Source organism: Nilaparvata lugens, chromosome 6 (assembly GCF_014356525.2).
Source record: "Nilaparvata lugens isolate BPH chromosome 6, ASM1435652v1, whole genome shotgun sequence".
Lineage (NCBI taxonomy): Eukaryota > Metazoa > Arthropoda > Insecta > Hemiptera > Delphacidae > Nilaparvata > Nilaparvata lugens.
In genome coordinates, this window is record NC_052509.1 from 7,350,109 (window position 1) to 7,369,753 (window position 19,645).

The window sequence follows — 19,645 nt, forward strand, 5'->3', positions numbered from 1 at the left end:
AAAGTTATTCAACTTACAAAAAAACTCAACTAAACGTTATTTTTGGTCATTTTTAGTAAATTGAATTACTTTCTCGAAAATTGATATTCTCAGAAATTTGTTCTATTAAATCAACAATACCATGGAGAATTTATCCTTTGAATTTCATGGATTTATCTCGTACCGAATTTGAAATTTTCTGTCCCAAAAATTTGAACTTTGAGCGCTCATGTCTCGGAAAGTAATGATTGGGAAAAATGTTTTCTTAAGAAAACTTTTTCATTTTCATAGCATGATCCTTAAGCGATCCTTGATCGTATCCTTAAGCGCGCCTCTCCACTAGGAAATACTGAAATGAAGGGCATCTAACGGGTGATTCTCTTTGAACATAATCTCATGAACTTATATCATTGTGCAAAATTTCACTGTGATGTAGATCTCAGAAGATCCATGATGTAGGCTAACCATCATGAAAATCATGAAAAATTGAAATTTTCATTTTCTCGAAAATCCATGATGTAAATCATGTAAATCATGACAATATAGATGGTGATGATGGTTGAAGCTAAAAATGAGGTGTTTTTCACAATACAAGGAGCTTTGTTGTCAGGTGTACCTGGAAATCTATATGAGATAGAGCGCTCTACCTAGTCTCAGATTGTAGAGCACAAAATTACGGCCAGAGGGATTTTAAATTTGAATCTAGATTGTAACAATCGGGATATATTGTTGATCAAATACGAAATATGATCAAAATTGATTTTTTTCTTGAAATATCACTCACTTTTGAAAAATCATAGCTCAGTACTCATTGGAGATAGAGAGTTCCGAATGTTCTCATTCCATTCAGAATTTTATAATGGAATGAGAACATTCGGAACTCTCTATCTCCAATGAGTACTGAGCTATGATTTTTCAAAAGTGAGTGATATTTCAAGAAAAAAATCAATTTTGATCATATTTCGTATTTGATCAACAATATATCCCGATTGTTACAATCTAGATTCAAAATTTAAAATCCCTCTGGCCGTAATTTTGTGCTCTACAATCTGAGACTAGGTAGAGCGCTCTATCTCATATAGATTTCCAGGTACACCTGACAACAAAGCTCCTTGTATTGTGAAAAACACCTCATTTTTAGCTTCAACCATCATCACCATCTATATTGTCATGATTTACATGATTTACATCATGGATTTTCGAGAAAATGAAAAATTTCAATTTTTCATGATTTTCATGATGGTTAGCCTACATCATGGATCTTCTGAGATCTACATCACAGTGAAATTTTGCACAATGATATAAGTTCATGAGATTATGTTCAAAGAGAATCACCCGTTAGATGCCCTTCATTTCAGTATTTCCTAGTGGAGAGGCGCGCTTAAGGATACGATCAAGGATCGCTTAAGGATCATGCTATGAAAATGAAAAAGTTTTCTTAAGAAAACATTTTTCCCAATCATTACTTTCCGAGACATGAGCGCTCAAAGTTCAAATTTTTGGGACAGAAAATTTCAAATTCGGTACGAGATAAATCCATGAAATTCAAAGGATAAATTCTCCATGGTATTGTTGATTTAATAGAACAAATTTCTGAGAATATCAATTTTCGAGAAAGTAATTCAATTTACTAAAAATGACCAAAAATAACGTTTAGTTGAGTTTTTTTGTAAGTTGAATAACTTTCTCAAAAATTGATATTTTCAGAAAATGTTTTAAAATTTTCTTGTTTTATTCAATCAACAATACCATGAATAATTTATCCTTTGAATTTCATGGATTTATCTCGTACCAAATTTGAAATGTTCTGTCCCAAAAATTTAAACTTTATGCGTTCATATATCAAAAATTGATATTTTCAGAAAATGTTTTAAAATTTTCTTGTTTTATTCAATCAACAATACCATGAATAATTTATCCTTTGAATTTCATGGATTTATCTCGTACCAAATTTGAAATGTTCTGTCCCAAAAATTTAAACTTATGCGTTCATATATCAAAAAGGATCGGAAAAAATTTTTCCTAAAGGTGCGTACAGATATACGCGCCTCCAACACACTCCCCGCTCGCTCCGCAATCGCTCCACGCACGCTCCGCACTCGCTCTGCAATCGCTCCGATCATGAACGTTACAGGAGATGTTAGATCTTCTCTTGTTCCACTCTTGCTCCCTGGTCGATCATCAATCGATCTGCTCGAGTGACTGACGTTCGATTGCGGAGCAGAGCGAAAGTCTGTACGCACCTTTAGAAAACTTCTTCATTGTGATATATACAAATCAAAAAACTTTGAAAAATATCACCAGTAAAAGAAAGTTTATCTATAGTCTTTGCACAGCCTTAAGGCGAGGGCCACACGAGCGCACAAAGTACGTCGCCAAAGTCAGTTGGCTTTACACAATGGAACCAGACGAAGCAATAACTTTTGCATTTCTGCGCAGTTCAAAAATCACCGTCCGTTACGACTTCCGTTACTTGGTACGCACGTACCTCGTGTGTTGTCACCAATTCACTTCTATGTATTTCTACAACGGACGTCAAAAAGTAAGTTCCAACGGACGCACTTTATGCGCTCGTGTGGCCCTAGCCTAAGACGTAGACTGCAACATAGTAGGCCTACTTAAATTGCTAAGTAATTAAAACTACAATTTCTACAAGTTTGTTTAACACACCTGTTTAATTAAGTAGAACTCGTCTGACCTTTGCATGGGGAAATTCCTTCACCAATTCTTCAAAATCTGGGGACTGAACTATTTTATGTTCGCTAGACCACTCAGACGTTCCTGGGACATTGTTGATCTTAGAAGAGTCTTTATTAGCTCGAGGTTGGAAAAGCTTCTTATATAATTTTACCATTCACATTTGATATTATAAATTTATTTATTTGTATTTTGAAATTTTCCGTTCCTTAAAATTTGCCGCCCTCAAAACCTGCCGCCCTGGGCGGCCGCCCGGTCCGCCCACCCCTGGGGCCGGGCCTGCCTCTCACCATTGAGTCCTATTAGGTCATGCACAATGGAGTAAAAGAGGGGCACAAGTGTTTATCGATCTTAAGGGTGTCCATACATTATAATAAGAAAAGCCCGACAAAGTGTATGTATAACAGCGACAACCCGATACATTAATCTATCACTGTTGCAGTATTCTATTGCTGATACATTAATCTATAACCGGTCTAGTTGCAGTTAGCGACGGATATTGAAAGGCACTAAATTGAAAAATGGCCTCCGATTGAAATTATTATGTAAGGGTCTGATAAATGGTTTGCTCCATATTCGTAACACAATCAATAGACATATAATAATAAAATATATACAATATAATAAATTATATACAAAAGTTGCTAATAATAAACTTAGTCCTAATTATGATACTCCACTATAATAATATGTGTCGAGGAGATCATAATATTCTTTTCATAATTAGAACCAAGTTTATTATTAGCAACTTTTGTATGTATATTATAATAATTACGTAACACATAACAGGAAACATTTTACAGTCTTATAATACTTATTTGAATAGGTAAGACGATACAAATAGGAGAAAAAAAGACTTATAAACTTGAAAACTTACATTATTATCCGAAATTTTCGGTGACGCAGTCACCTATTTTTCACCTATTTCTATCGTCTTACCTATTCAAATAAGTTTTATAATAATTATGTACATATTTTGTCAATAAACTCCTCTGGTTGTAATTTTTTTCCAATTCAAAAAATAATTTATTCCGCACAACATAATATTATTACAAAACATTGTACCATCTAACAATACAAAAAAAATACTAATGAAAATTATATGTTTTGCTTCAGATGACAAAAACATAAAGCGAAATAAATATGAACACACCTAGGCATAAGCCCTATTGGAGTGCACTTCAATTATTATTAATCAGAGAAATTATTATTAATCACTGCTAGAAATTGTATTATTTTCAGAAAGAATCGTTGATGGGGAGGACAATATATTTTTTTCAGGTTTTGAGCATACTATGCTACACATTTACTTAGTAAAATACAGAGAGTTTATTAACAAAAAAAAAAAACAAAACAAAAAAACAAAACATATAGAGCGATATTACGTCACTGACTTTCACTTATCATTGTGCCAAATCATTAGATTACTATCAAAAGTTCTCAGTTCCGATGATAAGATGTCTGTTAACACCCTTATCATTTTTGACAATTGACTGATAAGGTTACGTTTAATCTGTGAGTGGCCATACACATTCTGCGGGGCGGAATCAGTAATTCTCTTGAGTGAGGTTCATGATACAATTGACGGCCTACAGTGGACTCACCAGCTCCTTTGGCATGCACTACTCTCTCGGGAATACGCTCTCTGTCGAAGTGTGACAACTCGTCGAGCAGTGTGAAATCCTGCAACAGGATTGGTCCTTTCGGCCCCGCCGTCAAACTGTTCACCTTGTCATCCACCGGGTTGCCAGAGCCCGTTGTCATCACAGGCACATTCTGAAAAACAAACAAACAAACATTATATTAGAGAAAAAACAAAAACAAACAAGCATTATACTAAACATAATCATGTTCTCAGAGGGGTCGATGTCAAACGAGGCCACCGACAGAAGAGGCCTACGACAGTCGAGGCTTGCGACAGTAGAGACCTGCGACAGTTGAGACCTACGACCGTAGAGGACTCTTTAATTTTTGTACAGGCACGACAGTTGAGACCTACGACCGTAGAGGACTCCTGAAAAGAGTCTTCAAATGTCGCCTGCGTCGGGCGACAGTAGAGGACTCTTTAATTTTTGTACAGGCCCGACAGTTGAGACTTGCGACCGTAGAAGACTCCTGAAAAAGAGTCCTCAAATGTCGCCTGCGTCGGGCGACAGTAGATGACTCTTTAATTTTTTTACAGGCCTGACAGTTGAGACCTGCGCCGTAGAGGATTCCTGAGAAAGAGTCCTCAAATGTCGTCTGCGCCAGGCGACAGTAGAGGACTCTTTATTTTTTTTACAGGCTGACAGTTGAGACCTGCGAACCGTAGGACGCCTGAAAAAGAGTCCTCAAATGTTCGTCTGCGCCAGGCGACAGTAGAGGACTCTTTAATTTTTTACAGGCCTGACAGGTATGTTGGCACTGGACGTGCACTTTAGCCAAAGAGGCTTCCACATTGTATCACAATAAATCTGTGGTACAGAAAAACCCATCAGGAGAATGTTATCTAGTTAGATAAAACCTTTCTATCTTATGATGTTATGGACAATTCCAAAACTTGCATTTACTTTTTAATTCATTAGTTTAACAGTTCTTTCAAACTTTATACTGTTCTTTCACACATTTTCCGGTAAAATTTAGCCAATTTTTCTTTCACACTCTATTTTCACTGTTCTTTAACACTTCATGTGAATTGTTTGCTGTTTTGTAGTATTGAAGGTCTTTCTTTTTATCGCTCATATCCATTTTCGTTTTAAAGTTTCATCTTTCGGAAAGAGAATACAGAAACTTTTGGAGTCTTGTTATAATTCCTGCGACAATTGGGTACACAACAACTGAATTCCATGATTTGAAACTCCAAATTCACCATTACTATTCACAAACGGATATTAGAAGAATGGAAACAAACCATATTTATTGAAATGGAAGACCTTGAAAATATAATTAGTAATTCGAATAAATTGTGTTGGTTACCGTATCATATGTAAATAGAAGAAGTAGTTATATGCAGTAGAAGCTCGACTACCGAGCCGAACGAACGTCTTTTCGGCTTCTCTGTTATCGTAAAAGATAAGTAGTATTTCTAATAGCTAGTCATTCGTTTGGTCTTACAAATTCGTTTGCTAGAATGCAAAATTGTGCGTGCTTGAATTGTGATAATAGTGTTACTGAAGAACAGCTATCGCTTCGCTGTTCAGACTGCAAGTGTTTATTTTACTACGGCTGTACTGGTTTAAGTGAAACAAATTTCAAAAAGTTATCCAAAGAAAATCGACTAAAGTGGAGGTGTGCGGTTTGTAAGTCAAGTGTTAAACGAGTTCCCGAGAAAATGGAAAAGATTTCTGACTTCCCTGAACAACTATTATCAGAAATTAAAAATCTAATTAGAGAGGAAATAAAAAGTAGTGTGAATCATGTAGTACAATCTCTTAAAGATGAACTTAATACGATTAATGGTAATATGAAAGAATTTGGAAAATCAGTGGAAATGTTTTCGTCAAAAATTGATGACTACACTAAAGCCATGGAAACTTTAAATAATGAACATCTTGAATTGAAAAAGATGAATGCTTCACTTCAGATGAAACTAAGTGACATGGAATCAAGAGTCTGTGAATTGGAGCAATACTCGCGAAGGAACAATATCGAAATTCATGGTATTCCTTCAACAAACCATGAAAATATTCATGAAATCATCGCATCAACAGCTAAAGCTCTTAAAATCAGCCACCAGCAAACAGATATTAACGCCGCTCATCGACTTCCAGCAGGAAATAAAGAAATTCCTTCTTTAATTGTATCATTTCGCACTAGAGAAATAAAGAATAATTGGATGAAGTGTTATAAAGTTTTTCGTGAGGAATTGAAAAAATCTAAAAACGACCCTAAAGCTAATCTTCGAACCATCAACATAAATAGAAATCTCCCTGATAAACCAGTTTACTTGAATGAAAATTTATCTCCCTACTATAAGAAACTCCTATACGAGGCAAAACAGTTCACTAAGAAGAAGAATTTCAAATTTGCATGGTCAAGAGATGGAAAGGTTTACATACGGAAACAGGAAAATACTAGAGCACTAAGAATTCGGACCGTGAATGATCTTCTCGAAATTGGTAATGGCGATGTAACTCGAAAAAACGAATAGTCTTCAGAGGACCGGGTTGAATAGGACTTCTCCGGAGCTTTTAGAATAAGATTTTTTATTTAGTATGAACTCTTTCAACGAGTTATGTAACATTCTGAGTGATGACGTTTTTAAGACGGGAGAAATTGAAGATGTGAATTATTATGATTTACTCACTGATAAAGAAACAAGTCCAGTTAACTATATGAACATTTTTCAAATGAACATTCGTAGTATTTATAAGAACTTTAATGAATTCATAGTGTGTCTTAATAATTTCAAAGTGTCATTCGATATAATAATTCTAACTGAAACTTGGTATTCTGGCGATAAGCCTATTAATTTTTATATAGATGGCTACAATTTGCTAAACCAGCCCAGTAAACTTAATAAATGCGATAGTCTTTGCATGTATATTAACAAAAAATATAATTTCACAGTTTTAGATTGTGAGTTGATAGAAGCTAACGCGCTGAGTGTTATTGTTGAACTGGGTAATGATTTGATAATACAAGTTATCGCAGTCTATAGGTCTCCGAACAGCAACACAGATAATTTTATCCGAGTGTTGAATAACTATCTTGAATCTCTTCCGAATAATCGTAATGTAGTTTTGGCAGGTGATATTAATATCGATATTTTGAGCACTGATCGCTGTACATTCCAGTATCTGAATGTTATGAATGGAAATGGTTTTAATTCTTTAATTAATATTCCGACTAGAAAAGTGGATAATAGTCAATCTTTAATTGATCATATATTCTTCAAGAATTCTACACATTCTATCGAACCAAAAATAGCTAATGTCTTTAAATTAAATATCACTGATCACTTTGCTACCACTCTTCATATAAATCTAAACAGTAAATTGCCTCACACTCCCGTCACACAGACAAATATAATTACTATGATTGATTTTAATAAACTTAAATCATACCTACTGCACGAGAAATGGGAATTCTGAACAATGATGATTCTGTTGATTCTATGGTTGAGAGGTTTGTTAATACTCTTACAAATTATATACATATTTCTAAATATGAAAAAAAAATTAATCATAAGAAAAAACCACTGAAACCATGGATCACGCTGGGCTTGATAGAGTCTATTAATGAAAGAGATAAAATTGCCAAACAACTAAAAAAGGAACCTTTCAATACTAACTTGAAAAATAAATACAGGACATATAGGAACCTACTGAATAATCTTATAAATCGTACAAAGGATGATTATTATAAAACTAAAATTAACGAATGTGGGAATAATGCAAAAAAATTATGGTCTTACATAAATGAACTACTAGATAGGAAAAGGAAAGAAAATGAAATAAAATTAAATGCACATGAATTAAATAAATACTTTGTAAATGTTGGTAAAACTTATGCTGATATACCTAAATATACCAGCCAGTCCGCTTATGAATTCAAATATAAGAAAAATAACTCGAGATTGACCGACTCTTTTGTCTTGCAACCGGTAAATGAAATTCAAATAAAAAATGCCATACTCAGTCTGAAAAATAATACATGTCCAGGTATTGATGGTATAAATAGTAAAACTTTAAAAATAGTAGCCGATTTCATTGCCTATCCTTTCACATCAATTATAAATAAATGTTTTCGCGAAGGAGTTTTTCCACAATTGTTCAAGGTCGCCAAAATCAAACCTCTATTCAAATCAGGTGATAAAAAACTCACTGAGAACTATAGACCAATCAGTTTGCTTAGTTCATTAACGAAAATAATGGAGAAAGTGATAAAATTTCAAATTATTGAATTCTTTGACTTACATGGGATAATAGAAGACCACCAATTTGGATTTCAAAAAAATAAATGTACTGATGATGCTCTAATCCATTTCTCAAATTCTGTGGCAGATTTGTTAAATAAGGGAAAGAAAACTCTTGCGGTTTTCCTTGATCTAGCCAAGGCTTTCGATACTGTGGCTCACAACCAACTACTAAATAAACTGGATCGAGCAGGAATCAGAGGTACAACTCTGAGATTGTTCCATAGCTACCTTGCACATAGATCACAAATTCTTACACTTGATGACTGTGTGAGTGATCTGCCTCTCTCCGGTTATGGTCTCCCTCAGGGAACAGTCTTATCACCAATCTTATTCCTTCTTTATGTAAATGAGATACTCAGATTAGACCTGAATGGAGGTGTGGTATTCTCATTTGCTGACGATACTGTGCTGTTGTTTGGAGAGAGCACCTGGCAGAGAGTCTATGGAGCCGCCTCCAGAGGCATCTCCACTCTGAAGAAATGGTTAGATGTTAACTCCCTAAGCTTAAATATTAAAAAAACAAAATATATCGCCTTTTCAAGAAATATCTCTGGACATGAAGAGACAAATTGTACACTTAAATTGCATTTAAATTGTAATTTATTAGACGATGCTCCCTGTAGATGTCCTGAGATTGAAAGGACTAGTCAAATAAAATATTTGGGTTTGATAATCGAGGAGGGATTCAAGTGGAGAAGGCATATTGAATACCTATGCCATAAACTAAGGTTTGTCTCCTATAATTTTTATAAGTTGAGGTCGATACTTGATTTATCAAAGTTGAGAATGCTTTATTTTGCAATTGTACAATCTCTATTAAATTATGGCTTGGCGGTTTGGGGTGGTACTTATGACACTCTTTTGTTACCACTATTCATTATACAGAAAATGATCATAAAAACCATATTAAATAAACCCATATTGTTCCCCTCAAAAATTGCATTCAGTGAATTGAGAGTCATGTCAATCCGTCAACTCTATGTGCTTAGCATATTTAAATATTTCAATAAACATAGAAGCTCATTTTCAAGAATCAATGTAACTCATAGAACAAGATACAATCTACATAGATATGTTACTTATGATTCGAATTTAACGGTTATTCGTAAGCAGCTGGTATACATCGCTCCAAAGATTGTAAACTGCATCCCGAACGAGCTCATCGGTGTACCTATTAAGTCTGTACCAATAAATATTAAAAACTGGATACTTCACAACTATTATTTCCATCTTAATATTTTATGAGTTCAAAATTTTTTCAGCTTTTCATTATTGTCTGGATTAATTCACAATTAATAGCATTTATTTTAAATATACTTACCATTGTTTGAATAAAAATATTCCATTTTAAATTATTAGCTTAAGATTTAGAAACAGTTACGGTAAGTCTCTACTCCTACTGGCGAACAAGTGTTTCACTTATGCCAGTAGTTCTTCACCTCCAGCCGTATTTTACAGATAGATGATATAGATATTTAGAATAATAATTATTGTTTTTTTTCTGATTGTCACATCTTTGTAAAGTTTTTGTGTTTTGGTGAAATAAATTGAATTGAATTGAATTGAATTGAATTGAATTGAATTGAATTGAATTGAATTGAATTGAATTGAATTGAATTGAATTGAATTGAATTGAATTGAATTGAATTGAATTGAATTGAATTGAATTGAATTGAATTGAATTGAATTGAATTGAATTGAATTGAATTGAATTGAATTGAATTGAATTGAATTGAATTGAATTGAATTGAATTGAATTGAATTGAATTGAATTGTCGATCGTATTTTTTACTCATTTGTGATTTGTTTTATGGAATTTTTAATTGATTGATCAATCAAAACAAAGTGAGGTGAGCTAAAGCTGAAATGGAGATAACGTCCAGATCTGATCTGATATTGAAAATGGCACAAAAATTGGGTAAGTCACAATAATTATCTTCTCAGACTTAGGTTATGATTCTCTTGATTCTTCAATACTTGTTTTGTATAGGTGTAAGTTAAGTATACTTTAGAAGCCACCCTGGGGTACAGTTTCTTATCTGTGCAACACTACTATCAACTACAAAATATCGATACTATCTTACAAACTGTATTGATTTTTCATATGTTTTAAACATCATGGTATCAATGATAAGATATTATCGATATTTTGAATTGATATTAATGTTGCAAAGATAAGAAACCGTACCCCCACCCTGAATTTCTCAAAATTTCCTCTTTTATTAGTAGATTCTGCATGGTTTTCTGATACCAAATGAAAGAAAACTTCATGCCGGTCACTTGGCCACCTAACCAACCTAACTCAACCTATCCTAATATGAAACAAAGAAAGACTTTCTTTGTTTCATGTATCCTAACTTAAACTAACCCTTACCAACTCAACTTAAACTAACCCTAGCCAAACCTAAACCCTACCAAACCTAAATTGACCCTAACCTAACGAGATGGAACTGCCCATATGGGTCTCCCCACCAATAAATAGCCATACACTTTTATTATTCAATTCCATGCACTCTATTTGTCTCCTATAAAGTTTGAATTTTTTCTCTCCTGGATTAAGTCATCCAAGTTTAGATTTTTTCTCTCCTTTTAAGTCATTTTGAAACTGATAATTTTGATTGAATGTATCTTTGATCTATCTCAACAGTTAATATCAGGAATTGTTTTGATTCATCTTCTTTATTAATAGCAATTTTCTGTGGATATGATCAATAAGTCCACATATTTTTCTACTTTTCTTGAGTAAAGCCCATTGTGAAATTATTCATTCTTGCTCTCAGGGACTTCTGGAAATGGCAGTGATTCTGATGCTCTTCCCAATCTCAACAAGGGAAGTCATACCACAAGAAGAATGGACGAAATTTGGATTACCAAGAATGAAAATGATGGTAAGCTTCATTTTTTCAATTCTTCAATTTCAATGATACTCTCATAATGCCTTGTTGGTGAGATGGTTTTGATTGATACCAGGGAATTATTATAACTGGCTATATCACAAGTTTACTGTTATTGAGTTCTTCTCATTTGATAACTCAAATGCATCAGTGTTAAAATATGATTTCAAATCAGCTTATGTTCAGATAATCATTATTTTGGAGTTTGTTATTTCAGCCCAGTCATCATTACAAGTTAATAAATAAATACAAGTTCAATATAATTGTGATTATGTTTAATTTTCTGAATTCTACAATCTAATAATGGCGATGAGGATGGGATAAAAGCTGTATATTGCTTGCATTAGTCCAGAATGCATGTTGTATGGACTCATTTTAACTACCTTGTAAGTCTGGTATAGTCCTTAGATCATATTAATTACCTTCTGCTCTCACTCTCAGGTGCTAAATTATTAATAATAATTCTATCATATTTTGTTCACAGGAGAATCTGAATATGGCAGTCACTCTGAGGCTTCATCTGATTTGACTGAGGAACAGATTGCTGCAGCTAAAGAATTGGAAGATATTTTGAATGAACAAGAAAATTCGCAAAATACCAGCTTGATTGAAGCATCAGAAAATTCCACTTTCAACAATATCAGTGCTTGTGATGATCTCGAGGTGAGCAATGCAATTTCTCCATTTGATGATTCTGACAATGATAAGGATTATGTCCCAGACTCTGATCAGTGTTCTAGTGAAGATGAAAACATAGTCATTAAGAGAAGGAGACTCCTGTCATCTCCTTTTAAGAACGATGCTACCAATACTCCTGGTCCTTCAATCACACATGTTGGATTAAGTTTGGACAATACCATGAATAGGAGTGAAAGCGAATCAGATAATAGTGATGTGTTTATGGTATCATATGGGCCATCAGGAAGGAAAAATGGAAGAAGAACAGTAGAAAGAAACATCATTAAAAGAAACAGAAATGGTGTACATAGTCGTAAAAATAAACAGGAAAGAAAAGAAAAACGAAACCTGGGGAAAGAATATACTACTAGTAAAGGGAAATTAGTACAGGCTAGAGTTCCTAAACCACTAAAACAATGTAGAATGAAATGCAAGGACATTCTAGAAGTAACAGTATCCACTGGTGATAAAAGTGTGAAAGAAGAAATTTTCAATTCCTATTGGTCTTTAGGTGACCATGACAAAAGGGTAGCTTATGTTGCTAGTCTAGTAGATTCTGAATCACCATCAGTTACTAGGAAACGAACGGATGATCCTTCCAAGGAAAAGTATAGGATGGTAACACATAGATATCATTTCCAGATCAATGGTAATAGAGTACGTGTGTGCAGAGGCTGCTTCACAAAAACACTTGATGAATCACCAATTTTTATCACATTGGCTGTTACTAATCGGTCAACAAGTGTTTCAGGCATAACTGAAGCAGATAACAGGGGTAAAACAGCTCCAGCAAATAAACATTCACTTGAAAAATTAAATGATGTACAAGTGCACATAAATTCATACCCTTTGTATGAATCACACTACACTCGCCGAGAAAGTACAAGAAAATATTTGCCTTCATTTTTGAATCTTACAATAATGTACAACTCATACTGTGAAGGGAGAGTGGATCCTGTCTCACGAAATGTTTATGAGAATCAATTCCATAGAATGAATATATCCTTTAAAAATCCCAAAGTGGATACCTGCCATAAATGTGATGTCCTTCAGACCCAAAAACAAATTGAATCTAATATGCTCAAAGCAAAATCCATTGCCGAAGAAATAGACAGACACCATGAGGAAGCTGATATAGCTTATCTTGAAAAAGATAAGGACAAAAATGCTGCTAAAGGGGATGACACAAAAAGATGTTATATGTTCGACCTTCAACAGTGCCTACCAACACCGTTCCTGAACACATCAGTAACTTTTTACAAAAGACAACTGTGGACCTATAACCTGACAATGCATGAAGCAAGTGGTGCCGTCAGATGTTACATGTGGCATGAAGGAGAAGGTGGTCGTGGTGGAAATCAGATTGCTACCTGTATCTTTATTCAAGACCAACAGAAAATCAAATCGTATACAAAACGATTCCAGATTCAATTATTCAATCGAATAAACAATGACTCAGCCTATGCATAACTTGGAGTAATAACAACGTTATGAACGTACTTTTCAAAACTACTGCATTACTAAAAGGTTGTTACAAAATTAACCAACATCGCTCTTGAAATTGCAATGTTGTTGTTCTTTACCCCGATGTTTACAATAACTAGGAAATGCATGTCCTTGAACATTTCTTTTCAACGCCAAGTGTTTTCACCTGCAGTGGAAAACTTCTGAATCACTTGAGAACCAGTTTTCTCGAGGAAAAATGCAGGTGTCTATAAAAATGCAGAAATTGAATCATTTCTTGATGAATAAACACCACAAAGTTGCATGAGAAAAGAATTTCTTTTTTGTGAACCCTGTAATTATGTAATTGATATTGTTTGCAATTTGCAACAAATACTGGGGAAATCAGACTGATTTCTATATAGTGCGAATCCTACCTACTATCGTGAAATTCTTTTTGAACTACAAGCATTTCTTATTTTATTTTTTACTTCTTCATAGAAAATAGATACAATCTAGGTGAAAACAACAGGCATTCGCCCAATGAATACTGTAACAACGGACAAGAATCTAGTCTGTAATAATAATGCTCCCCATTCAAACAATGCTCAAACTTTAAACTTTAAAGTTTATACTATTAAACAGTATATTTTCTCTATGATAGAACTCAATCTATTCCCTGATTTTTCTAGCATCATTACCGAACCATTTTTATCAACGCCATACAGAAGATGAAACATAATAACCACATCCTGAAAACTTTACCACAATGTTATTGTCTACAATGATAGTAAAATATATCGATGATATTTCTACTTCACTGAATACTAGCATAATTTCAAGTTAATCAGTCCAGTGGTTCAGACATGATGATGCGTCATTCGTGAATTTCCTGTCCCGTACGTGTATAAGCCTATTCTTTCATTTATTATATTATAGAAGAGATTGTGAAAATATGAAACAATAAGATGCGTTTCGATAAAATGATGTGTAACTGTCGATGTTGCCATCTCCTAATTAATTTACGCACTGCATTTCAATGAATTTGCACAGCACAGCAATCAATTTGCACACTGCACACTAATCGATTAGCACAGTGCAAGCAATAATTGCCGCGATTCACCGCAGACATCCGCAACGCGGTTTTATTCATTCATTTGTCGGATACACATCACTGGTTGCTGTCTGTCATTTCCTTCCAATTCAAATCTAATCAGGAAAATCCTTCACAGATAGGTCGCAATTTTCCGATCCACTGAAGGACTGATGAGCGGTTTTCTTTCAACAGAATTATTGGAAAAACTGCAATAATTGTTTACGATAAATAAAAGTGAGATAAATGTTGACAATTTTCCGATCCACTGCCATACTGATGAGCGGTTTTCCTTCAACAAAATAATTGGAAAACTGCAATAATTTTTTATGATAAATAAAAATGAGATAAATTTTCCGATCCACTGATGAGCGTTTTTCTTGCAACAGAATTATTGGGAAAAACTGCACTGATTTCTTGTAACAAATAAAAATGAGATAAATGTTGAGTCAGATTCATCAGACCGGTGAGACGTTGAAATAATATTTGCAGATTCATAATAATCTGTATTGCTAAAATTATAGTCTGCTATCAAGTCTGATGGAAAATGTTGAATCAGACATGATTTATTACTCTATATTGGCCTGAAGATATGCAACCTTCATCAATCTGCAATCTCATCATTATTTGTACTCTTCAACTGTAAAATTATTTTTAAATTGATACCGGAAAGTTACATTTTGTTCAATTTTTGAATATCGCCAGAAAATTCGATCAAAAATTACTGAACAGTAAAATTGTAAATACTGGTAAGGCTAGTTACACTAACATCAATTTTTGGATGAACGATTTTTGCCGTCCTTATAGATTCTATTAGATTAAACAGATGTTGTCAAACAGATTACGTTTGTCAAGTTTCGTTTAATCTGATAGAATTTAAGGACGGTGAAAACTGAACGTCCAAAAATCGATGTGTGTGAAACTGGATAAATAGTTTTCACATTATTTTGTGATACTTGACTATAAAAATGCATCTGTTGTATGTGAATTGATCCTTATTTTTAGTATAATTATTATTTACTCCAATTAAACGACAGTATGTTTTAAAAAACATTATTTTTTAAATATTTCTCAATTTCAATAAAGTTTTGACAAGGATGAATTTGTAAATTGGGAATATGATTTTTGATAGATCATTTCTTAAAATTCAAAAAATCAATTTGACATTTTAGGTGTTGATAATTGTTGGAATTGTTTTTCTTCAGTGATTACAGTTCCATACTAGTGCTTACTATATTCACTCTTCTTTTTAGGGCTACTGATCATTAAAACAAATTATCTTGAGAATGAACTGTTGAAAGATGGAAGATATTGAGACGAAATTTCTCCAACCAGTACCGTAGCTTGCAAAACAGAATCAACTCCAAATAACACTGAAGAAGTAGCCTATTTTAAGATACTCATCTTATTATCGAATTCAGTAAACCATCCAGTTAATTTCGATCATGATCGGTTGTACTTTGACAAAATGAACCGAAAACAAACTTCAAGTAAATTAACTGCTGACAAAACTGATTGATTATGCCTGTCACCTTTACAAAGGCACTCAATAGATCCCATTCTTTGCCATTACAATGCTTACATCAACGTCTCCGATTATAGCCGACACCAAAATTCAATTACCAACCGTTCACAACACAGAAATTAGGATCAATACGATTAGATGCAATTGTATGGTCCACAAAACCAGTAGGCAATTTTTTCTCGAGAGCCTTTTTACTACTTTTCAATCTCATCCATTCACTTGAAGGCTCTCGACAATAATAACTCGCCGTTATGACATTTATTCAATACCAATAAGCAGGCTTGAAACAGTTAATACCAAGGTTCAACGGCTGGAGTATTAATACTAGGTCGAGGACGTCTAAAGAATGTATTCTAGTTGGAGCTTGTGAAGAATGCCCAAGTAACAGAGACAGAAAGATCTGATTCTGGAGAAATACCGTAACATCGATACAGATGCTCTTCTTGTTAGATAAAGAGAATGATTAACTGAATGAATACCTACTTTTCTCGATGTTTTCTAGAGTAGAAATAGTGGAGGATGCTAACTTCCATATTAAGAAACAGTAAGAGTGAGTGCATAAACTAATTCTAATAATAATTTTAATTTTTTTAATAATAATTAATAATTTAAAGTCAGTCCTATGACTCTATAGAGAGATTCAATCCAAACTACTAGTAGTTCTGTGAACAGTAGACCTCGCGCTCAGTAGATTACATTGACCTGTTGTTATTTTTTCTCAAAGATTAATAAATAATTAATCAATTTAAAATGTCTAGAAAAAATCCTAAATAAACATAGAGCTTTCTGTCCTATCGTACCGTGACGTGTCGTCCTGGAATGTGAGTGTAAGCGCTGTTATCAGGTCTGGCTGCAACTGTCTACAACGTTGATGGAAAGATACATTTTCAATATGTTCTATGTTTTTGAACGGGTAGTATTATAGTCAACTGTCTACTAACGTTGATGGAATTGATGGAAAGATTTATTTTTTCAAGATGTTCGATGTTTTTGAACGGTTAGTATTATAGTCCACTAAACAGCTGATTTATGATGAATAATTCTATAGTCTGATTTTTACTCATATTGGCGTATGAAGGAGGCTCCTTTTTCCTTTCCTTCTATATTAGCCTTGAAATGCAAAATTTCCAAAAACCTTGTATATACGTCGACGCGCAGTTTAAAAAGGAAAATACCTGTCAAATTTCATGAAAATCTATTACCGCGTTTCGCCGTAAATGCGCAACATATAAACATTTAAACATTAAGAGAAATGCCAAACCGTCGACTTGAATCTTAGACCTCACTTCGCTCGGCCAATCAAAGAGAATTAAAGATAAAGAGAAAAAGAGAGATAAAGAGAATGATTAACTGAATGAATACCTACTTTCCTCGATGTTTTCTACAGTAGAACAAGTGGAGGATGCTAACTTCCATATTAAGAAACAGTAAGAGTGAGTGCATATACTAATTCTAATAATAATTTTAATTTTTTTAATAATAATTAATAATTTAAAGTCAGTCCTATGACTCTATAGAGAGATTCAATCCAAACTACTAGTAGTTCTGTGAACAGTAGACCTCGCGCTCAGTAGATTACATTGACCTGTTGTTATTTTTTCTCAAAGATTAATAAATAATTAATCAATTTAAAATGTCTAGAAAAAATCCTAAATAAACATAGAGCTTTCTGTCCTATCGTACCGTGACGTGTCGTCCCGGAATGTGAGTGTGAGCGCTGTTATCAGGTCTGGCTGCAACTGTCTACAACGTTGATGGAAAGATACATTTTCAAGATGTTCTATGTTTTTGAACGGGTAGTATTATAGTCAACTGTCTACTAACGTTGATGGAATTGATGGAAAGATTTATTTTTTCAAGATGTTCGATGTTTTTGAACGGTTAGTATTATAGTCCACTAAACAGCTGATTTATGATGAATAATTCTATAGTCTGATTTTTACTCATATTGGCGTATGAAGGAGGCTCCTTTTTCCTTTCCTTCTATATTAGCCTTGAAATGCAAAATTTCCAAAAACCTTGTATATACGTCGACGCGCAGTTTAAAAAGGAAAATACCTGTCAAATTTCATGAAAATCTATTACCGCGTTTCGCCGTAAATGCGCAACATATAAACATTTAAACATTAAGAGAAATGCCAAACCGTCGACTTGAATCTTAGACCTCACTTCGCTCGGCCAATCAAAGAGAATTAAAGATAAAGAGAAAAAGAGAGATAAAGAGAATGATTAACTGAATGAATACCTACTTTCCTCGATGTTTTCTACAGTAGAACTAGTAGAGGATGCTAACTTCCATATTAAAAAACAGTAAGAGTGAGTGCATATACTAATTTGAAGTCAGTCCTATGACTCTATAGAGAAATTCACTTTAAACGATCATCATAAGTTAAATGAGAAGAAATGATGTCATTTATAGGATTGCTGACTGTTTAAATTGGATCTCACTATACAGAGTGAGACATAAGTATGGGAACCCTTCAATAAGTTGGAGACTGTTGTGGATATAATACTGTAACTTTCAGGATAAGTTATTGGTCTACCTTTTGACGTACAACTGAATTTCAACCCCTCGTAAGGGAACTACTTAGGGGTTGTAACTCGAATATTTTAAATGCAAACACCCATTGTGTGGTACATCATTTTAAAGGCCTTATTAAAACAAGAATGATGGCATCGATAAAAATGTTCTATGATACTTGTATTCAAAATGGCGGCTGATTGAAGTTTTAGTTTTCAAGAAAATGTGGGGTTGTAACTCAAATATTTTGAATGTAAACACCCATTGTGTGATACATAATTTCAAATGCCTTTTCAAAACGAGAAAGATGACATCAATAAAAATGTTCTATGATACTTGTATCCAAAATGGCGGCTGATTGAACTTTATCAATTATTTCTTTAAAAACTAAAACATCAATTAGCCGCCATTTTTGATATTTGTGTCATCTTTCTGGTTTTAAAAAAACCTTTGAAATGATGTACCACACAACGGGCGTTAAAATTCAAAATATTTGAGTTACATACAACCCCTCATTTCCTTAAAAACTAAAACTTCAATCAGCCGCCATTTTGAGACAAGTCAAAATTAAAGCCTACAGTGAGTAAGGTTCACGTTATAAAGGCAGTGGAGAAATATAGGAGAAAAACGTTGCCGATTCTCTGCCTAGTCACTGCCTTCTATAGAGGATATCTGATACCGGTTTATCTGATGGAATATTAGCTGTTCATTTTGCTTGAAATAATCAATTATATTTTATTCGTTAAGAAAATTCAACGATAAAAAAATAAATTCTCATAGTTGATATAAAACAATTTGTTAATTATATTTCTACATTGAAACGATCTGGCAACGTTGCGGAGCTAGAGAAGGATAGCGCTATCTGCTTTGTCGAATGATAGACAAGGATAGCAGAACCAATGTTAATGAAATAACG

At 33.7% G+C, this 19,645-nt stretch overlaps 1 protein-coding gene across 2 annotated transcripts in view; it reads right to left on the minus strand.

Annotated features, from left to right (window-relative positions):
* Nucleotides 1–19,645, minus strand: part of LOC111052534 (catalase) — a 52,109-nt gene that overhangs the window by 22,501 nt on the left and 9,963 nt on the right. For both annotated transcript variants that reach the window (XM_039430052.1, XM_039430053.1), the window contains exon 2: nucleotides 4,281–4,452. In XM_039430052.1, coding sequence (XP_039285986.1) covers nucleotides 4,281–4,452 — 172 coding nt within the window. The remainder of the gene's footprint in view (nucleotides 1–4,280; nucleotides 4,453–19,645) is intronic.